General features: G+C 44.8%; 1 protein-coding gene across 1 annotated transcript; it reads left to right on the forward strand.

The window, feature by feature from the left end:
- The first annotated feature begins 1361 nt into the window (after positions 1-1361).
- On the forward strand, positions 1362-23249 carry ATP5PO (ATP synthase peripheral stalk subunit OSCP). The gene is made up of 7 exons (XM_068266058.1): positions 1362-1468; positions 4319-4369; positions 5598-5708; positions 7645-7774; positions 11250-11362; positions 18586-18672; positions 23067-23249. Exons 1-7 carry the CDS (start codon positions 1439-1441, stop codon positions 23178-23180), a joined length of 636 nt encoding a protein of 211 aa, XP_068122159.1. The 5' UTR covers positions 1362-1438; the 3' UTR covers positions 23181-23249.
- Positions 23250-23755: the final 506 nt, after the last annotated feature.

Consider the following 23755-nt stretch of genomic DNA (forward strand, 5'->3'; position numbering starts at 1 on the left):
CAGCTGGCACGCAGAGCGACCAGATCGCCCCCCTTTTTTCCCCCCTAGGGGGATGATGTGCTGGGGGGGGTCTGATCGCTTCTGCATGCTGTGGGTGTTGCAGGGGGGGGGGGGGGGCACCTCAAAGCCCCCTCCACCGCAGGATTCCCTCCTCCCTCTCCTACCTGGTACCCCTCCAGTGATCGGGGCTGCACAGGACGCTATCCGTCCTGTGCAGCCAGTGACAGGCTGTCCCATGACGGCGATCCCCGGCCGCTGATTGGCCGGGGATCGCCGATCTGCCTTACGGCGCTGCTGCGCAGCAGCGCCGTAAACAAAGCAAATTATTTCCCGCTTGTGTTTACATTTAGCCTGCGAGCCGCGATCGGCGGTCCGCAGGCTATTCACGGAGCCCCCCGCCGTTGAATTGACGGCCTGCTTCCTGATTAATTAGCCTGCAGCCGGCGACGCAATACTGCGTCGCTGGTCCTGCAGCTGCCACTTTGCCGACGCGCGTTATGAGTGCGCGGTCGGCAAAGTGGTTAAAGGATACCCGAACTGAAATGTGACATAATGAGATAGACGTGTGTATGTACAGTGCCTAGCACACAAAATAACTATGCTGTGTTCCTTTTTTTCTTTCGCTGCCTGAAAGAGTTAAATATAAGGTATGGCAAGTGGCTGACTTCAGTCCTGACTCAGACAGGAAGTGACTACAGTGTGACCCTCACTGATAAGAAATTCCAACTATAAAACACTTTCCTAGCAGAAAATGGCTTCCAAGAGCAAGAAAGAGGTAAAAAAAGGGGAATTTCTAATCAGTGAGGGTCACACTGCAGTCACTTCCTGTCTGAGTCAGGACTAAGTCAGCCACTTACATACCTGATATTTAACTCTTTCAGGCAGCGAAAGAAAAAAAGGAACACAGCATAGTTATTTGTCTGCTAGGCACTGTACAAACACATGTCTATCTCATTATGTCAAATTTCAGTTCGGGTATATAACTTGTGGTGGGGAAGTGGTTAATTTTCCAAATTACAATACAATGCTCCTTCCCATTGATCACTAAAAATGGATGCGCACATCAGGCCGAACAGAAGGACATTAGAGGAGACGACAGGGGGGATAACTTCCAAATGAGGATCTGTCCTACGAAAAAAAGGAGAGTAGAGGGCTATTCAGGGTATGAGCGTGACTCGTGAGCACCACGCCACCATGCGGCTCTGCTGTCCTTACAGGCGACTGCTTCCAGGTTACGTGTTGTTTTACGTTTCCGCCAAAGGAGGCGCTGCAAGTAAATGTCGGCTGAGGTGCCTTTCCGTCTCTTCGCACTTCATTAGCCAGCATGCATTGCGGCTCTCTGCGCGTCACTTCCGAACGTCCATAGCTGTCAGACGTACGGCGTGACTTGATTGGTGGGAGGTGCCGACGTGACCTAGAGAAGCGGCCGGAGGAGAACATGGCAGCGGCTGGAAGGATCTCCTTGAAGGTAGGAGGAGAAGGCCGGCTGCTGCCACTGTGCGAGCTGAATACCAAGCTCATCTCGGGGGGTGCCTGATGTCTATCGCTGCTATAGACCTTCAAGCCCTGACACTGCAGTACTGTCTGCCCCATCACGTGCCCCCCCCCCCCCCCCCCCAAACACAGCAGGCATGGGCTCATCTCAGGTGCATGATCTCTATAGCTGTCCTTCCCTCCCTGACACTGCAGTACTGTCTGTCCCATACATAGCAGGCATGGGATCATCTCAGGGGGTGCCTGATCTCTATAGCTGTCCTTCCCTCCCTGACACTGCAGTACTGTCTGTCCCATACATAGCAGGCATGGGATCATCTCAGGGGGTGCCTGATCTCTATAGCTGTCCTTCCCTCCCTGACACTGCAGTACTGTCTGCCCCATACATAGCAGGCATGGGATCATCTCAGGGGGTGCCTGATCTCTATAGCTGTCCTTCCCTCCCTGACACTGCAGTACTGTCTGCCCCATCACATGTCCTCCCCATACACAGTACACATGAGCTCATCTCAGGGGATGCCTGATCTCTATAGCTGCCCCAACCCTTCCCTCCCTGACACTGCAGTACTGCCTGCTCGGTCACATGCCCTCCCCCATACACAGCAGGCATGGGCTCATCTCAGGGGATGCCTGATCTCTATAGCTGCCCTTCCCTCCCTGACACTGCAGTACTGTCTGCCCCATACACCCCTCCCCCCCATACACACAGCAGGCATGGGCTCCTCTCAGGGGTTGCCTGATTCCTATAGGTGCCCAACCCTTCCCTCCCTGACTGCAAAAAAGTTGCTGAATATTCTGGAACAGGTACACTACATGTTATGGACTGTAGTCCTTCATCAGGCTGAAATTGAACACAGGGACCAAGTTGCAGGCCAACCTTCCTCCCTTATAAAGTTGTCTGGTGATCCTCCCTCTCTCCCATATACAACTCCCTGGTGTCTAGTGTCTCCCTCCCCTATACAGTTCCCTGGGGTAGTAGTTAGCTATACCAGGTGTGTACTTTCAATAAAAATTACTCACAAGTGTGGGTTCCACTATGTTCCAACATCCTAGCATACTTATCAAATCGGCATACATTAACACGGTTATTAGTTGACCACCAAGAAAGGGGGGGGGGGGGGAGAGGAGGGTATGTAGAGCAGGTCTTTAGATCCTCTGTTGTAGGTAGATTGCTCCATTGAAAAAAAAAAATATTAGGAAGACCCTTCCAAGAAGAACTTGGGGAGGGAGTATGTACCTGGAATGTAAGAGGTGCCCTAAAAAGGTCACTTGATTTTGCTTCCCCCCCCCCCCCCCCCCCCCCAAAAAAAAAAAAAATATAATATCGACAAAGCCTTACCTAAGGCAGTAAACCACTGATAAAGGATAATAGGTTCTTTTATTTAGCACTAAAACACATTTCACGGTTCACAGCCTGCTTCATTAGGTTTATACAGTGTCTTAGAGGAGAAAAACATCAGTTACTAGGAGTGTCTGTCGAAAACTTTTCTACTACACAGGCTCCTAGTAACAGACGTTTTTATCCTCTTCCTCAGCTTTATCAGTTTCCAAGACAATACGCCAATTTTTTCAGGACCAAGCTGGGACCTTTTTATCAAGGCAAAAAAACTGCTCAATGGCAAGGTCTGTCTGCTGTTCTGTAATGTATCAAACATGGAAAGTATGGAGTGAAATCGCCTCTATGTGCTCACTGCCGGTGATGTGCAATGTGCAAACAGCTGGCTTCTAGTCTAGGAATGTCTTGGCAGCCTATGCCATTTTCTGGCATGCCTATCCTGTTATGCATGTCCTGCTATTAAAATGAATCAACTTAAACATAGAATGAGCCAATCGAACAACAATTGTTTGCACCCTAATAAGTGCCTCAATGGATGTTAACACAGCTTAATATACAAAAAAGGAACAAGGCATCCATATTGGAAACTATAATAAAAATCCAAATCCTGAAGCCAGTGCAGATAATATAAGTTTGAGGAAAAAAACAAATATAAACGGAGCATGGGGGGCCCAGATGAAAATGCATGGAATGGATCACAATAATGCATAAACACTTTTGCCTTAATGGGCATGTGAAGTAATACACCAAACATCAACTACTATTAAAATTAGAGTGAACCTGCGATGGGGGAAAAAATGACCCCCTTCAGGCCATTGGCTCCCTCGCTGTCCTCCTAGGCCACTCCAATCTCCCACTGGCTGGCCCGGTACATATGAGGAGTCGCGCTTTGCAACGCTTGTGCGGCCCAGATTTGCAAAGTCTCCTGTCATGCTACCATTGCCGGGAGTGTACTTCAGTAAGCCCCATTTTTGGTACCTGCAGTCTCTGGTCTGGGTGTTAGTGATGGGAGAGTGGCTGGCAGGGAAGTTGAACCCTATACCTTGGCAGGGATTACAGGTCCCAAACAGGAGCATTCACACTGGTGCCCAGCGCTTTTCTTCTACAATTGTTATTGAGACTGTCTGTGGGCTGTGAGCACAGTGTTGTACCATTGTCCATCCTTTGGGCTGTGCAAGCTGGCATTTGAGTGCCAGCTACTCTGTGCTTTCTACTGCTGTGGAAAGTCCACTTTAAGCTTGTGTGGGCGGGGCTTTTTCTGATTTCTGTTATTATAGATACCATATGTACCTATCCACGTAATCATTATTATTGTTATTATCCACGTAAACTATTTATTGTATGTCTCTTCATGAAGCCTATCTATAGGGAAATGCATAGAGAGATGGCCTATTGGTAAGAAAAGAAATACTTTGGACAGCAGCTTTAATGTAATTGCGTAACCTTGATCTATTCTTTCACAAGGATTGATAGTTGTTGTTGTTTTAGGTGCGTTCCTTCAGCACAAGTGTGTCCAGACCAGTCGCCAAGTTGATCAGGGTGAGTGTACAATGCAGAGCAGTCCTTTTTGTTGCTTTTTCTATCAAGCAAGTAAGTTCTCTTTTATTCATAGTGCATGAATGTGTTTAGCTAGGTACAAACACTAAATTACAAATGGCTAGGGTGGCCGATAAGGACTTTACGGCCAAGAGTGGACAGTCGACCACCGACATTGCATAAAAGTCTTTAGTACGGGCAGCACGGTGGCATAGTGGTTAGCGCTCTTGCCTTGCAACGCTGGGTCCCCGGTTCGACTCCCAGCCAGGTCAACATCTGCAAGGAGTTTGTATGTTCTCCCCGTGTCTGCGTGGGTTTTCTCCAGGCACTCCGGTTTCCTCCCAAAAACATACAGATCAGCTAATTTGCTTCCCCCTAAATTGGCCCTAAACTATTATACATACATAGACATATGACTATGGTAGAGACTAGATTGTGAGCCCCTCTGAGGGACAGTTAGTGACAAGACAATAGAGACAATAGAATCTGTACAGCGCTGCGTAATATGTCGGCGCTATATAAATGCTTGAATAAATAGTGGCAGCAACTTTCCACTGCCCCCCGAGCCCGTTGTTCCCCCTTTTCATCCTGCCTCCCGGTAGACTCTCCTTGGCGCACTGTGTTGTCGATTCCCCCCTTCCTAACAGAAACATCGAAGAAATGGAGAGAGAATATGACAAACCTTTACAAGTAGCAACAGTGTTTTCTCCTCAGGCTCTTTTAGCTGGTTGCTCCATCCGGCTAATTTTGGTAAGCAGCCGGCTGTCATCGGCTTGCCTCCTCATCCTCCTCCAGTGCTGTAAGCATAGTTGCATTCCCCCATCGCGCCCCACCTGGCTACTTTTTCATGCCACCCGGCAGGGAGAATAATTCTGGGAACACTGTGCAAGAACAAACTATAACTCAGCAGGACAGGACCTGCTCAATCCAGCTTGCAGTTTAGGAAGTGGGAAGAACATATACTGCACAATAGATAGGGGCACTTGAAGAAGTCCCAGCTCTCCCTGGGGTAATTTGTGAGTATTTGGGTAGTGGAAAGACCTTCATAGCATTAGGAAGGAGGGTTGAAAGAAGAGGAAAAAAAAGTCCTGTTGAAAGGCTTTGTACAATCCTAGATATTCTGTATGTATTTAAAATAAAAAGTTCTCTCTGTGGGGACTGTACATTACTGGAGTCTCAAAAATGGTAACTTAGCATCCCGAATGTGTTCTGATATCCATTTTATTTCCAGCCCCCGATTCAGGTGTTTGGTCTGGAAGGTCGCTATGCCACCGCTCTCTACTCTGCCGCTTCCAAGGAGAAGAAGCTGGACCAGGTGGAGAAAGAAATGAACAGAATGACGGTAAGTGACACAGCTGCACGGCACACACTTCCTGGAAATAGCTTGGCTCAGTACTCGGGACCGACAGGCCTGCGCTTATTATTCTGAGCATAGTTTTCATCTCCAGTGATCTGACAGCTCAAACATTATATCAAAGTGAAGACACAGACATAGACACAAAACATTTATAGCACACTTTTTTTTTTCCCTGGGTGACTCGAAGCACCAGTAACAGTAGCAGTGTTAGGGAGTCTTGCCCAAAGTCTCCTACTGAATAGGTTCCAGCTTACTGAACAGGAAGATTCAAACCCAGGTCTCCTGTGTCAGAGGCATAGCCCTTAACCATTACTCTGTAGTTAAAGGATACCCAAAGTGACATGATGAGATAGACGTGTATGTACAGTGCCTAGCACACAAATAACTATTCTGTGTTCCTTTTTTTCTTTCTCTGCCTGAAAGAGTTAAATATCAGGTATGTAAGTGGCTGACTCATTCCTAACTCAGACAGGAAGTGACTACAGGTTGACCCTCACTGATCACCCCTTCACATTCTGTCCCCATGGACAAAGGGCCAGTTTCCAGTTGTAGTGATGCGAGTATGCATCCGAATCGCTACGGCTATAAGTTTTCAGGGTGCAGTGTTCTCCCCAGGCTCTTTTAGCCGGGTGCTCCACCCGGCTAGATTTGGTGACCACCCGGCTGTCATCGGCTCACCTCCTCACCTCCTCCTATGCTGTAAGCACAGTTGCCCTGCATTTTCAACTCGTCCCACCCGGCTATTTTTTCATGCCACCCAGCTACTATTTCATGCCACCCGGCTGGAAAAAAATTCTGGGGAGAACACTGCGGTGCATGCTGCAGGAAACTGCAGCATCCCATCCAGAATCGCACCGAAGTGCATTTCGGACAGCAAGGCATAGAAGAGGGCAGCGTTTCCCTGCCTGACTCGCCTGCAGGGAACCGCTGCAGATTCATCCTGCATTTGGCCCTAGTGGAATCTGTCCCTTACACAATAGCACCAAATGTGCTTCATGCAGTTCATCTGCCAACTTGTCCTAGTAAGAACAGCAATATGGGCTTTCAGTGAGTACACTTTATTATTGCCATGCTGTAATCTCATGCTTCATTGACTTCAGTGCAGCTGTCATACTATAGCTGGGCATAAACTCGTTAGATGTGGTAAACCATTGATCACTACCTGACATTGATGATTTACCACCTTACCACGCTACTCTACTTGATATTAGATCAGATCTCAGCAGAGTTCTGTTTTAATACTTCTCTTCTCACAGCAGCCACAAACTTTGTACTGGGCGCCGCACTACAAAGCTACACCTCCTCATTTTCATGCCACGGTAGTGAGCTTGATGGACTTATAAGGCCTTAGGTGCAGCACCTGACATCACCAAGGGGGCGTCACGTTCTATTCCATATTCATCATTACCAGTCACATCATCACCACCCTTGAGGTGCAGTACAGCGGGGGCCTCATGTTTTATTCCATATTCAGCATTATCAGTCACATCATCATCCCCAAACCCCGCTCCCCCTTGAGGTGCAGTATAGCTGAGGCCTCATATTCGATTCCATATTTGTCATTACCAGTCACGTCACCCCCCCCCCCCTCCCCCCACTTGAGGTGTAGTACACTTGAGCAAAACTACATAATTTATATTTATTACAATGTAAACAAGATCACTGATTTGAAATGAGACGAAAATATTTTAGCAACACTCCTATATCTCAGAGCTTCATAGCACCAAAAGTAGTACAATGTCAAAGGAGCAGCATATGAACAGGTGGATATTGCTTCAAATATTCCCTATGTGTTGTAGAGAAAGTCATTTGGTGGCCACACACTGTTTAGAACTGTTACATAAGGTTTTTGTTGTTACCATATGATCACTCCCAGTCTATCCTGCAGTTCAGCTATTTATACACACATTTTGTCTTCAAGGTACTTTTCAAGGACCCTAAAATTTCTGGTGTCATTGTAAACCCCCACATTAAGAAGGCTCTGAAACAGAAGACCATCACAGATCTAGTAACTAAAGAGAAGTTTTCTCCACTCACCGCCAACTTTGTCAGTAAGTGCAGATGGATGGCTGATGCGTGCTGTAAGCTGTGTCCTCGTTCTCTCTGCAAGGAGTGGCTGCTCTCTCCTAGTGCTTTTCTATGGCTGTCTATTGTATTGTTAGTCCAGAAAGGATAGAAAGAACTCATTCTGTTAAAAAATGATTTACACTGAAGTGAAAAAAAGATGATATAATGAATTGTATGTGTAGTACAGATAATTACTAGAACATTAGTAGCAAAGAAAATATTCTCATTTTTATTTTCAGTTATATAGTTTTTTTTTTTTGTTGTTTTTTTTTAAATATAACATTGCATCATTCTCTAATATTTGCAGTTTACACACTACTCGGCATTCTAAATGATTTTACAGAGCAGGCCAGTGAACTATTGAACTGTCCTCTGGAGAGAAAAAGAAATTACAATGACTGACAGTTGAGATAAAAAGCTTCAGAAGACAGAGCTCTCTGCAACTTTGAAAGTCATGGAGCTCAATGGCTCTTTTGCATAGATAACTGGAGTTTCTTAACTCTTCCTGTACTGGAAACAATATTAGACTTATGTCTCTGCTCCTAATGTTTTATTTCTCATCTGTACTACACATATCATTATCATATTTGTTTTTTTTTCCGCTTCAGTGTCTCTTTAAAAGATAAGCTTGTTCCTGCCTATAGTGACATAGACAAGTCTTAACTGTTAGAGGGACTGTCAACCACAAAATCAAATTCTATTTACCCACAGCACTGTGTTCATTATGCAGCCTGGAACCTTGCACTGCATTGCAAGCACTCCAGTCTAATCAGAAATGTTTCTGCTGTAATAAATCTTATCTCAGTCCAACTGGCTGTATTTGGTACATTGCTGACAAGAATGAAGCTCGTCATTCCCCCCCCCCCCCCTCCCACATTCCTGCTCCTCACTGATTGGCTGAGGGCAGTTCAGTGTGACACAAGGCTAAAGTCTGATATTGCTGTGCTCACATGTTTACAGAGCAAGCTACTGCAGATTCTAGGAGGAAAAAAGTTGGCTTTAGTCAGAGGGAATTAATGGCAAATGCCAGGAACAGAATTCTCTTTATTTAGTATATAAAATTCACTGAAATCAAAACGTGGACAGTACAATACATCTGGTATGTATGTAGAGCAAGTAGTTAGCTACTTATATATGTGTTTTTTTTTCCTGCTGCTTTAAGTAGTATGCATTTATATACCGCTGACCTTTTCTGCAGCACTTTAGAGTACACTGAATATTTCTAGCTGCTAAAGCCTTTTATGGCTTAAATCCACTAGCAGTGTTTCTTGACAACGTTTTGCATTTTGAAAACTCTCCCATTTACTTGAATGAGAATCGTAACAAGAGAACTTGTGGCAAAATTGGTGTGAACTATTTTACTGTGATTTCGTAAGATCTCGACAATTTTGCCACGATTCTCTTTCAAGTGAATGGGGGAGGGTTTTTAAAATGCTGCTAATGGGTTTGAGGCCTTACACACAATAGATGGTTCTTGGGTAGACAACCAGCGTGCCAGATCATTTTGTGACTACGTGCCACTCTGTAGTACACCATGCTGCTGCCTCTCCACCGCTTTCCAAAGCAGCAACGCTGTATTGCCTGTAGACTAGTGACGTATCTGTATAGAACTCAGTCCCAAACTGTCTCCTGAGGGATCAATTCTCGAACCCTGTGGGTGACAGAACAGTAATTGTGCGTGTGTACGTATACTTACTGTCCCTCGGGGGAGCTCCCAACCAAATGCCCTTACACAGAGGGGAGGGGGCTAATTAATCTACTTTTTTTGGAGTAAACCCCAGTGCCATGAGGAAAACCAAGCCGAGACATGGGTAAAAAAAAAAAAAAAAAAAAAAAGAGGAGAAATGGAATGTGACATGGCGTGCAGCAGCTGGCGGTAGCGGCAAGTTTGCCCCTCCACTGTTCGCGTGAGCATGTACAACAATCCAAGTTCTGATTGAGCACTTCAGGAGAACTTTGAATGAAGTTTCAAATTCAACATGTCAACACTACTGTCCACTACACCAGTGTTTCTTAAAGAGACTCTGTAACAAATTGTTTATCTTTATTTCTTCTATGCTATAAGTTCCTATGCCTTTTCTAATGTGGTCTGGCTTACTGCAGCTTTTCCTAATTGCACAGTAGCTGTGTTATCTCTGTTATATGATCTAATCTTCTCTCTATAGTCGGCACAGTCAGGCTGAGGCAGTCAGACTGGAATGTGCAGGGCTGCTTGTGATTAGCTAGAAGCTGTACACACCCCCTGCAGGCTCTGTGTGACTAACACACTCTGCTTAGCTGAGCCTATTAGAAGCTGGTTAGTTTGTTTGTAAACACTGCCTAAAACTGGCAATTACAAGCCAGGTTTGCAGCAGAGAATGGCAGAAACAGCACAGAGGGGACCAGGAGCACATAATGAATAGAATGGTATGCTTTTTATTGTAAGAATTTCAGAGTACAGATTCTCTTTAACATTTTTAAAGTATATACCCTTTTATAAAAGATGTTTGCGGGGTGCCCCCTATTTTCTGAAGTTCCCCTTGACAAATATATATATTTATGGTTTCTTAATATTCATGAATACAATCTCTTCAAACATTATTTTATGCTTTTAATTAACTAAAATAATTTTCAGGCTTATTTATATAAGGGTTTTTTTATTATTATTATTATTATTATTATTTTTATTAAATTCCCAACTCATTGTAATAATCTGACTATGACAAGTTCAAGAACCCCCAGGGGTGTGTACATGTTGAGACTCTAGGCCAGGAGTGGGCAAACTTTATCAGGCTGTGGACCGCATTCCCTTAGAATGCGGCCTGCTCGCCTCTGCTCTTCTCTCCTTCTTCCAACCCCCCCATGCAGAGTTGCAAGCACACAACTCTGATAGGTTTCCCACAGGAACAACTCACCCAATTGCTTGTTCAAGCGGTGATCTCCATGGCTACAGCAGCTTCGTATGACACGCGGGTATGTACTGATGGCAGGTCACATGACGCTGTTGCCATGGAGATTGACGCTGGAACGAGGGATTAGGTGAGTTTCTTGTATTGTTTTGTGAGAGAGGATGAGAGGGCAGGAATCTGTCCCTCTATCGGCAGGACGTCTTCAGATTTGGCCCACGGGCCTTAGTTTGCCCAGCCCTGACCTGCGGGAAACCTATCAGAGTTGTGCGCTTGCAACTCTGCATGGGGGGGTTGGAAGCAGGGGAGGAAAGAAGAGCAGAGGTGAGCGGGCCGCATTCTAGGGGAATGCGGTCCACAGCCTGATAGTTTGCCCACTTGAACTTGTCATAGTCACTACACCACTGCAGTGCCCATAATAGTTTTTTTTTTTTTTTTTTTTTTTAAATCCAAGTTTTTTGTGACGCTCTTCATTCTTCAACCTTAGCGGAGTATAGCAGGCCTCTGTGTACATCGTGTATCACAATACTGCCAATACAGCTGCCTTCCCTCACTCACACCTCTTGTCTTGTAGATCTGCTGGCAGAGAACGGCCGCCTGCGGAGCACTGCAGATATCATTTCTGCCTTTGCCAAGATCATGAGCGCGCATCGGGGAGAGGTCCTGTGCTCCGTCACCACCGCTTCAGTAAGTGAGACGCCTACAGGGGGCTGACAGCAGCTGTGTCGGTCAGCAGAGTGTGGATTGGATTTACATTATCCACTGGAGAGCTGTGCAGTGCTGTACCGTGCCTTGCCATAACTTCTCATATAATGAATGACCGGCACCATCCGTATTCTTTTGCTCTTTTATTGCGTTAAATGATAAGACATAGCCATCAGCGACGTTCCGGAGATACAACTCCTTTATCAAGCAAGGCTCAGAATAAACATATATCCATTTCACATCATTTATTTTTTTTATTTTTAAAGATTCTTTATTTTAGAGATTTTCCACATTACAAAGAAAACAAACAAAAAACAGAAAAATGACAAGTGTCTAACAGAGCCTTCCATATCCCATTGTAGACGGAGAAAGACAAAATTGTGCAGCCAGTGACGATCAGTGTCACCAGTATTGTATAATGTTCACAACAGGGATATATGGAGACAACGGTTATCAATACAAATCTCCTAGAGGATATCTCCATAACAATCGTGTCATATTGTACACGTGTCTGCCCCCACGTGTACACCAGCCTTCCCCCCCCCAGGACACTGAGGGGCGATAGATATGGTGGGGTAAGGAGGCTCGGGGCTTATAGGGATCATACACTCTAGTCTCCTACCGTAGATATTGTTGACAATATCAAGTGCCAGACTGTACGTCTTAGTGGCCTAATATCCTCCAGGATACCTATGGTCTTAGGTAAATACAGGACAAACAAGTAGACAAAGACATTAAGAAGTAGAAAGGAGAGAAAACAGAAAGAAAGAAAGGTTCGGTCAGGAAAAAGGATGTTGCTACTTATACTGACACGAGAGGGCCCAGTAGCCACTAATTGTGAGACTATAGTGGAAGCATCCCTCCCCCAGAACGAGGGGGGAGGTGAAAGCCCCCTTGATTCGCTCCAGCAGACGCCAAACACCAGGGGTACCATCCCTATGCACTTTAGACACATCATTTATATACACACATGTCAGGGTGAGCAGCCTATCAAGTGCAGTACGACTACTGCCCAATCACATAGATCCATATTACACACGGACCTGATAGGGAACTATATGCCTGCTCGTCCATTGGACGCTGAATCTTTCTCCTCCCTCCCCTCCCCACGTCACCATGCAGGGGAACGTCTCAGCCGTCCAGCGCCTGCGCATAGTGAAACTCGCGCAGCATCACCCCGGCCCACCCAAGGCGGACTTGATGGGGAACTGCATCGAGTGACGTGGGGCGTGGGTGGCATTCATGCCGCACACGCCTCCACCACTATGCGACCAATGAGATCCGTGCCGGACACGGAGCTCCGCCCCTAGAGGCCGCTTGAGTCCAACCGCTCCCACCTCGTTGTTACTATGGCAATGGACAACAGAGCGTCAACCCGCACTAGGAAGTGCTTCTACACATGTATTTAGCATATATAGCTGCTTCTACACTAACAAGTATGCGTCTGTATACACAAATTTAGCATGCAAGGGGGTTACTGCAGCCAGAAGGTCCAAATAAAAACTAAAAACAAAAAAAATCAATGAACACATAAAAATAAAGAATAAAAGTAATGAATAATAAAAATAAAAGAAATAAAAATTAAATAAAGATAATTATAAAAATAAAAAACAAAAATAAAAAATAAAAATAACAAATTAAAAATATAAGAAAACATAGTACAACAAAACTATATCAGCAGCAATGACATCATTAGATGGAGCAGAAGGCTAACAGCAGTCTAAAGAAAAGGTATCAAATCCAATTCCCTGTTTAAACCTCTGGGCTCCATAGAATCCAACTTTTTTATCCAATATGCCTCCCTATACAAAAGTTTTTTTTAACTCTATCTCCTCCTCACCTTGGTGGCAATACCTGCTCCAAAATCATATATCTCAATTGGCTCACTGTGTGAAGCTTGAACAAAATGATTTGCTACTGCCTGATCCACAAGTTTTTCTCTTATGGCATGTTTGTGGGAAGAGTCTAACCTTGATTTTTTGTGTGGTCTGGCCAACGTAGACTAGCCCGCAGGGGCACTTCAGAGAATACACTACATACATGGAGTCACAAGAGTAACAACCCTTAATCTTAAATTTAGTACCCCTATGGGGGTGTACAATGGTGTCCCCCTTAATTACAGAGCTGCAATGGACACAATTAAGACATGGATAAGCGCCCCTGCGGGTCAGCCCACGCCGGCCAGCACCACTTTTAACTAAATCTGCATGTACTAATTTATCCCGCAAAGAGGGTGCTTTTTTTTATAAGAAAAGATAGGGACATTATTAAATTCACTGATATGTGGGAAACTGTCCGACAATAGGTGCCAATGATGCTTTATAATTTTAGCTATATTATAGCTTTCAGTATTAAATTTAGATACAAAAGGCACCCTATCAGACAATCTCCTACGCTGTCTACCTCCTACTCCATCACTGAGCCTAGCCACTGCTCCTTCCACTACTTCACCTGGATATCCCCTCAAAAATTTATCACGCATTTCTCCTATCCTAACATCTCTCTGCCGCTGATCCGACACTATGGTATTTACTCTCTTAAATTGGCTCAAAGGAATAGATCTCTTAGTAGCCAAGGGATGAAAGCTCCCAAACTGCAGCAAGGAGTTGAGGTGAGGAGGAGATAGTTTAAAAAAAACTTTTGTATAGGGAGGCATATTGGATAAAAAAGTTGGATTCTATGGAGCCCAGAGGTTTAAACAGGGAATTGGATTTGATATCTTTTCTTTAGACTGCTGTTAGCCTTCTGCTCCATCTAATGATGTCATTGCTGCTGATATAGTTTTTTTTGTACTATGTTTTCTTATATTTTTTATTTTTGTTTTTTTGTTTTTTATTTTTATAATTTTTATTTAATTTTTATTTCTTTTATTTTTATTATTACTTTTATTCTTTATTTTTATGTGTTCATTGAATTTTTTGTTTTTAGCTTTTATTTGGACCTTCTGGCTGCAGTAACCCCCTTGCATGCTAAATTTGTGTATACAGACGCATACTTGTTAGTGTAGAAGTAGCTATATATGCTAAATACATGTGTAGAAGCATTTCCTAGTGCAGGTTGACGCTCTGTTGTCCATTGCCATAGTAACAACGAGGTGGGAACGGTTGGACTCGGAGCGCGGCCTCTAGGGGCGGAGCTCCGTGTCCGGCACGGATCTCACTGGTCGCATAGTGGTGGAGGCGTGTGCAGCATGAATGCCGCCCACGCCCCTCGTCACTCGATGCAGTATCCCGTCAGGTCCGCCTTGGGCGGGCCGGGGTGATGCTGCGCGAGTGTCACTATGCGCAGGCGCTGGATGGCTGAGACGTTCCCTGCATGGTGACGTGGGGAGGGAGGGAGGAGAAAGATTCAGCGTCCAATGGGCGAGCAGGCATATAGTTCCCCATCAGGTCCGTGTGTAATATGGATCTATGTGATTGGGCAGTAGTCTTACTGCACTTGGACTCGGTTGGAGCTCGCCCTGACGTGTGTATATAAATGATGTGAAAGGGATATGTGTTTATTCTGAGCCTTGCTTGATAAAGGAGTTGTATCTCCGAAACGTCGCTGATGGCTATGTCTTATCTATTAATGCAATAAAAGAGCAAAAGAATACGGACGGATGGTGCCGGTCATTCTTCATTATCTTGGATATTTCTGCAGTGCTGGCAGATAGACCGAGGCACATCCCATCAGGAAGCGAAAGAAGAGTGCTGCACTGTTACCATTCATTTGCCATAACTTCTCAGTGACAGTCCAATATTGTCCAGTCTTTCACAAAGTGAATACATACCAGCAGGGATGCTCTTAACTTCAAATTCGGATGAAATTCGAATAGGGTTATTCAAATTTCATCCTACTAATTACAGCAGCTGTACGGGTGGCCAAGGGGGGGGTTAATCTTACCCATCAGGCGTCTTCTTTGCTCGTCCCTCGGCGCCTCCCACGCTGCGTTCCAATCCGACATCACGTGATTACATACACTTCCTCCTTCCGGGTTGAAGGAGGAAGTGTATAGTCACATGGCCAACGGATTGGAATGCACTTCCTGCAGCTCTCAGTGGATTTCCTGTGTCCTCTGTGTACAGCTCAAGCATGCACGCGACTCGATGCTGGTCCCATGACACATTGGCACCCGTACATGGATGCAGGAAAGCTGCTAGGAGGTACAGGGAGACTGGAAGTTTGATAAGTTGCTTCTGCTTTGCGCCACTGTGATAGTTACGCCCCCGTTCTCCCCCCTCAGCCATGCCAGTCAGTTGAGACTTCTGGGTGCCTGAGTTCTGGAAAACGGGGGTTGTACTCCAAAGTGCATGCAAGCTGTAGTTATTGGCATCTCATTGACTATCTGTAATGCACACAACACATGTGACACATACAGTGATAAAATTCACTAAACCTTAAAATGGTGATCTGTCTGCTTCCCCCCAAAAAGTTAGCATTTTTGTTATAAGGTCAGATCTTGGCCCCCCTCACCTCCCCTATAACTTTGTCCATACAGAAACTCATGCCAGTCTGCACAGAAGCTGACATGTCCGGTGTCTACACCTGCCCCTCCTTGGAAAGAGAACTGTGCACAAATTTGTAAAAACCTCTTAAAACTCCCCCCTAAGGGAGGGTTTTGGGGGTGCAGCAGGAATTTACTTGCCTACTAGTCTATATGAAAGCCTTCATTTTCTATCTCCCCGGGCCACAGAACTACAGGTTCCTGCAGTTTTGTCCTATGTCACTCGCTGCCGCAATGCACGCCCGGAGATGTAGTTCCCATCGATCCTGGCCGGAAGATATAACCACATCAATGAACCACATCTCCCAGCATGCATTACAGCGACCAGGAACAAAGGCAGTCACCACAGGAATTTCCAACCTGTGACACTAGGAAACAGAACCTGAAGGCTTCCTAACAGACTGGTCTTATTCCAACACGCACGCACGCACGCACGCATGTCTCTATTCCTTTAATTTAAAGTGGACCTGAACTCTTGCACAGGACTGAAGAAATACAGAAATTTGAACAATGTATGTATTTAGAGAGTTTGGCCTGTTTATTTCCCCCTCATTTGTGTCAAATCACAAGTTATAATCTGATCTCTCCCCATGTCACATGACTGCCATTTAAAAGCACAGGAGGTTGACAATATGTCTGCTTCCATTAATCAGGAAGTAGAAACCGTGCAGTTTTATTTTAGGATTTGTATCCGGTGTAACAAAGAATTGTTTTTTGTTTAAAGGTTATGCTGTTGCGTATCTTTTAGGGCCCGTTCACACCTATAATCGCAAAGTGATTTTCCCGCGATTAACGCTAAAAAGTCACTGGACACTGCAGCGGTTTTGGAGCTAATCACAATTGCGAAACGCAAATTGCCGCCAAACCGCTGCATGTAGTCCGTTTGCGGTTATCGCTAACTGCAAACACGGCAGTGAGAACACTGCCACTTGCTACAGTGTGTAGCAGTTTTTACAAAACTGCTAGCGGTTTGCCATGAGCGGGAATCGCGCAATAGAAGCATAGGGGGCGATATTATGGCTGGGAATGCGAAGAATCACTCGCGTTCCCATGCCTGTCGGCCGGTGACGGCCAAACCGGAAGTGGTTGCCGGCGTGTCCTGGAGCATCGGAGCGGGGCTGCGAGGGCACCGATCAGCTGCAGGGGGCTGAGGGAAGCCCCAGGTGAGTAAATCTAATTTTTTTAATAGACTTAAGGATCAATTTAAAAACCCCAAATTTCCCCCTATTAATCGTTTATGTTGGGATGTATGGAGGATCTATTGGAGTGGTGCGATAGGTTAGAGTAGGATCCAACTCTAAACGGAGAACACGTCATGGTTTTTATTGCCATTTGTGTCACAGGATGCTGTGCGTTCATTTTCTTAGGGCAAAGGGTTAATATTAGTATGTATCTAACTAGAGGTGAACTGAAATCCGTTAATCTAGCGCTCCAGTGTACACATCACTGATGCATTTTCTATTCTTATTTCTAAAATAAACATGATGGTTTTTAGTTTACTGAATGATTAGGTCCCTCATCTCAAAGTCGATGCTCACAGCAGGCACAGATTGTATCTACATATGCTGCACAAGAAAAAGGGATGTGTGCTCTGACCAGTCAACACCTGACTTAAAGAGAACCAGAGATGAAGCAACCTCATGTATTTTACCTTATAAATCAGTGGGAACATGACAGTAAACACCTAATCTGCTCTTTGTTACATTGTTCTCTGTTTAATTTGCCTGTTATCACCTCTAAGATAAGAATCCCGACTAAGCAGTCGGTCTGGCTTTGCTACAGAATAATTATAGCTGAGACTGTGTTCTTTGCTGTCTTCAAGTCCAAGCCTGCCCCCTGCTGGCTTTGCTCAGGAATCATTATAGCTGAGTCATTATAGCAAAGCCAGAATCAATGCTCAGTCCGGGATTCTTATCTCAGCTAGATAACAGACACTTTTAGCAGTGAGGATGGAACAGAGAGCATGGTAAATGTTTTCTCTAATGTTCCCACTGATTTCTATGGTAAAATACACAAGGGTGCTTCGTCTCTGGTTCACTTTAAATACTGTCTGCCTCAAGTCAATTGACTAATTACAATGGCAAAGCATTTGCTTGTTGCATTCACCTACCAGAATATGCGGAATCTAAAACTATACCTGCTGTTCCTGCAGGAGTTGGCCCACACATTATACAATATACATTGCATCCCAACAGGGGTGCTGCGTGTGGGCCTCCTTGTACCCCACATATTGTATCTACTGAGGCAGATTAGACCCTGGGCTCTTCCACCATAGACTCATTGCTTACAGCTTAGATTTTCCTAATGCTGAATACACACCATGCGTTTCCGCGTCGAATGCGTCCGTCGATACGCGTCAATTCGATTTCCGAACGCATTTCGATGATTTTTAGGTCGATTGCCATGTAAAGTATGGCAAATCGACCTAACGATCCATCGAAGCTTGAATCGGACATGTCGGAAATAATCAAATCGATGCGTATTGACGGACGCATCGAACGCAGAAACGCATGGTGTGTATCCAGCATTGGAGGGATTACCATACATCTGTGCCTTCCACCTTGCAATAGACATTATGTGCGGCTGATGGCCCCAAAAGGTATGAATTGCCCTCTGTCCTCTCACTACTTCAACGTTAAATGCACATAGGATAGCTTATTCTGTGTCATGTTGGTCCAGGCCTGTCTTGTCCCTTCTCATTCCTTTCTTCTCTTCTCAGCCACTGGATGAAGCGAGTTTGACAGAACTGAAAGCCGCCCTGAATGGCTTCCTGGCAAAAGGAGAAGTTTTACAACTAGAGACCAAGGTGAGAGCCTATAAATGTTGCGGTCACGTGGCTGTAGAATTGTGACTACTCCCCGAGAGCCCACTATTTTTTAAACAAATGGTGATACAGCCCACAGTAATTGGAGCTAATAATTCGGGGACAAAGCAGGAAACCTCACGTGGAACAGTTTTCCAGTTACAGCACCCTCTACAGCACAAAGCATTGTGATTGTCAGAACCGTGTGGGTGTGCTTTACTACCACCTATCTGACACCTAGCAGTTTGAGAGCATGTTGTCCACCCAATCACATTAGTAGAATTTCCCCATGTAGTTTCCTGCTGGGTACCCTAATCTAGACTAGTGCTAGTATTCTGCCTCATTTCAGCAAAAAAAAATTTTTTAGTTTATAAAGTGCAGATTAGGGATTGTTAAAGACACTGAAGCGAAAAAAATTGGTCTAATTTGTATGTGTAGTACAGCTCAGAAATAAAACATTAGGAGCAGAGACGTAAGTCTAATGTTGTTTCCAGTAGAGGAAGAGTTAAGAGACTCCAGTTGTTATCTATGCAAAAAAGCCATTAGCTCTATGACTTTCAAAGTGGCAGAGAATAAATAAACAAACATGGGGGGCTCTGTTGGTGGGGGGAATCACTTGCGTAATGTGGTGAAGCGGCCCTGCAGCTTGGCCTTAAAGCTGCAGTGGCCATTTTCAGAAAAATGAGCCTGGTCTTTAGGGGGGTTTCCACTGTGGTCCTCAAGTGGTTAAAGTACGTGTAAACATATACAGATAAGTACATTTCTCCTAGAGAGAATCCCCCATGATGAGATGAGCTAGCCCAAAATTTGTTGGTTCTGTCAAATTTCTACTACCTACTGTAAGTGGCAGCAACATAGGAGAAAAGCAATTTATGAAGAAAAATACTTCTTATTGGCATGTGTTTACATGTAAATTAAATTTTACATTTTTTTTTTTTTTTTTTTTTTGCGATAGTGGTCCTTTCATAATATGGTAATTTTCAGTTGATGTGGACTTTCTGCAGTTTGGAAATGGCTCTATCTGTCAGTTACAGCGGGCAGTCAAAATCTGAAAGGTTTTTGGTCCAGTCTTTCTCCCTATGGGGGAGTCTCAACATTTTCTTTATTTTCATTTACTGAATGTAAAAAATAGTGAGTAAGAGGGTACGTTTTATGTGATAGTGGTCCTTAAATTAGATGATGCAGATTTATGTAGTTTGGAACTGGGCCAATTAGTTTGTCACTGACCATCACTAGTAGAATATATACTATAGCTGGGTGGAGACCTGTACTCACCTTTTTATTAACTTTGAGGGCAGCTCGAAGAAAGTGCTGCTAATGTCTAAATCAATTCTTTAAGTGAACTCAAGCCGAAGCTCAGGTTCAAAAAACGCCCTTACCTTCACCACTTGAGGACCGCAGTGTTAAACCCTCTAAACACCAGGCCATTTTCCGCTAAATAGGCCACTGCAGCTTTAAGGCCTCGCTGCAGGGCCGTACAACTCAGCGCACAAGTGATTAACCTCCCCCTTCCTTCCCACCAACAGAGCTTTCTGTTGGCGGGGGTCTGATCGCTCCCCCAGTGTTTTTTTTTTTTTTTTTTAAAACAAATATTTTTTATTTTACTAATGTATTATTTTTATTTTATTTATTTTTTTAAAACCTGCCCTCCCGCCAGCCATCCACTGTGATCGGCTATCATAGGCTTCACCCCTGAGCCTCCCTGAAGCCGCTGGGAGACGCCTGCAAAACAGGCCCACAGGGCGTTAAGCGGTCGTGGGGCTGCCGCTACACCCATCGGCGCGACGTGGTCGGCAAGTAGTTAAAGAGAGTGAAGCTTCCGGATCCGATTAAGGCTTCCCTCTCTGGTGTAAAGTTCCCGATTGCTGAGGGTTGGCCCCCTCCACAATGGGGCCACGCAGCTCCTCTTCTGGATTTATACACTCTTAGTGGACACACAAGCCGTAGCAAGGAGCCCATGGCTCCAGCTTACTGAGCATGCGCGGGCAGACTTGCACATCTACTACTATGCGTGCATGAATCAGGAAGAGGAGCTGCGCTGCCTCGATGTGATTAGCGACAATGCCTCGTCGTTAATCATTGGGGGTGGGGGGGCTGCTCTCAGTGACAGATGTCGTCAGACCAACGAGGGAAGCCTTAACCTGCTGGGCGGTCTGGACGAGCTCAGCTCGTCCAGTACCGCCGGAGCCTGCCGCTCAGGCCCTGCTGGGCCGATTTGGCTGAAATAAAAAGCAGCACACGCAGCCGGCACTTTGCCAGCCGCGTGTGCTGCCTGATCGCCGCCGCTCTGTGGCGATCCGCCGCGAGCAGCGGCGAAAGAGGGTCCCCCCAGCCGCCTGAGCCCAGCGTAGCCGGAACAAAAAGTTCCGGCCAGCGCTAAGGGCTGGATCGGAGGCGGCTGACGTCAGGACGTCGGCTGACGTCGATGACGTCACTCCGCTCGTCGCTATGGCGACGATGTAAGCAAAACAAGGAAGGCCGCTCATTGCGGCCTTCCTTGTTTATTTTATTGGCGCCGGAGGCGATCGGAAGAACGCCTCCGGAGCGCCCTCTAGTGGGCTTTCATGCAGCCAACTTTCAGTTGGCTGCATGAAATAGTTTTTTTTTTATTAAAAAAAAACCCTCCCGCAGCCTGCCTGGCGATCTTAATAGAACGCCAGGCAGGTTAAAGGGAATGTCCAAGCAAAAATAAAAAGAGTTTCACTTACCTGGGGCTTCTACCAGCCCCATGCAGCCATCCTGTGCCCTCGTAGTCACTCACTGCTGCTCCAGTCCCCCGCTGGCAGCATGCCGACCTCGGAGGTCGGCGGGCCGCATTGCGTACATTTTTACGCATTCCCACTAGTCCAGGAGCATTAACACATACATTTTTACGCATTGAACCAGTAATGCGTAAAAATGTATGTGTTAATGCTCCTGCATTAGCGGGAATGTGTAAAAATGTACGCAATGCGTCCGCCGACCTCCGAGGTCAGAAAGCTGCCAGCGGGGGACTGGAGCAGCAGTGAGTGACTACGAGGGCACAGGATGGCTGCATGGGGCTGGTAGGAGCCCCAGGTAAGTGAAACTCATTTTTTTTTTATTTTGCTTGAACCTTCCCTTTAATAGGATCCTGAGGCTTTCCTCTCTTTAGATAAGTATCTGATTTTGTACCCGAGCTTCGGCTTGGGTACACTTTAAGGTGAGATTCTGCTATTGCTCACGAAAGGACCGTTCAGTTACTCCAAAGCTATACATTTTTGGGGATTCATGGCAAACCTTATCACAGCTCACTTAAAGAGACACTGAAGCGAAAAAAAAAGATATAGTGAATTGGTTGTGTACTATAAATAATTACTAGAAGATTAGCAGCAAAGAAAATATCCTCATATTTTTATTTACAGGTATACAGTTTTTTCTAACATTGCATCATTCTATAATATGTGCAGATTATACAACACTCAGCATTCAAAATTATTCTTTCAGAGCAGTCTGTGAACTAATGACCTCTCCTCTGGCAGAGAAAAAGAAAATAGTTCACGTACAGTCGAGATAATAGAAGTCAGAAAACAGCCCTCTCCACGACTTTGAAAGTCGTAGAGCTTATGGCTTTTTTTGCATAGAGATAGAGTTTCTTAACTCTTCCTGTACTGGAAACAATTAGACTGATGTATCTGATCTTAATGTTTTATTTCTTAGCTGTACTACACTTACAAATCATATCATCATTTTTTTCCGCTTCAGTGTCTCTTTAAATGTAAGCAAGTAGTATAATTAACGTGAAACGTACCTGCCGGCCACAGAGGGTGCTCTATATCATACGGGAAGTCTAGTGCAGTGAGAGGCCCATCACACCTCACAAACAAAGTCCAATCTGTAGTAACGATCCACATAGGACTCAACCCTTCAAGGAGTAATTTCCAGCAAAATATTTGAGTCCTATGTGGATCGTTACTACAGCAAGTAGAATAATTACTCTGCAGGATTTCTGACAGACTGTTGTGGGAGTTTCCAAAATTGTTGCCAGTCAGTGGATTAGTCCAGTTGTGGAAAATGAGTAAAAAAACTTCTACCATGTGCAGCTAATTCTGCAGAAAATGGAATTTCAGATTCATTCAGTTAAGGAAATGTGTGGATGGTTGCAAATTTGCAAAAAACAGAGAACTGGGATCCTTTTTTAGTGATGGTGAAGTAGATGCAGATAACTTCGAGTTGATTCAATTTATGCACCTTGAAAATGAATCAATCGAATTTTACCTCAGCAGGATTTGATTGGTGCATTTTCAAGCTACATACATTTGCATCTACTTGACCATCACTAATCCTTTTATTGCAGTATTGTGGAGCATTGAGGTAAGTATACAGAGCCACAGAGGCTAATAGGTCTGATATGTGACATGTGTTTCTTTTTACTGCAGACTGATCCAAGCATCCTGGGAGGAATGATAGTCAGCGTTGGGGACAAGTACGCTGACATGTCCACAAAAACCAAGATCCAGAAACTGACCAAGATCATGAAAGACACTGTCTGAACTCTCTGCTCCTCCTCTGTGTAGGTTATAATTATTGCCAGTACCTGATTAATAAATCCTTTTATGGAGTGCTGAGGCTTCTTACTCTTCTTGGAATCCCTGCTCATCTGAAGCTGTCCACAGTCTTGATTATACAATCACTTTTATGCAATATGAGGGACTGCCTGAAGTATCTTTGCAAAGTATATTCACTCAGTTTACCCTTCTACGTAGATTTGGTAAGAATTATTCAAATTATACCAGAAATCTATGCAGCTTAAAAATAGACCAATCAAATGCTTTCACTGAAAGGATTTGTTTACTCCATTTGCATATTAGATTTTCATAATTAGCATAATTCTCAACCATCTTTGAATTACTCAGATGGTCATTGAGGCATAAATAAATCTAACATAGCTGGCACTAGTTTGCAGTTTTAAAACCTAAATAATAAAAAAATATAGTGTAAGGCTTTCACAGTGGGACGTTACAGGCGCACGTTAGAGCAGCCTGTAACGCAGCCCAACTCACAGTAATGAAAAATCAATGTGCTGTTCACAGTGCCCACGTTACAGTGTAACGCTACACGTTGAATG

The sequence above is a fragment of the Hyperolius riggenbachi genome, chromosome 2 (assembly GCF_040937935.1).
Source record: "Hyperolius riggenbachi isolate aHypRig1 chromosome 2, aHypRig1.pri, whole genome shotgun sequence".
NCBI classification, from domain to species: Eukaryota; Metazoa; Chordata; class Amphibia; order Anura; family Hyperoliidae; genus Hyperolius; species Hyperolius riggenbachi.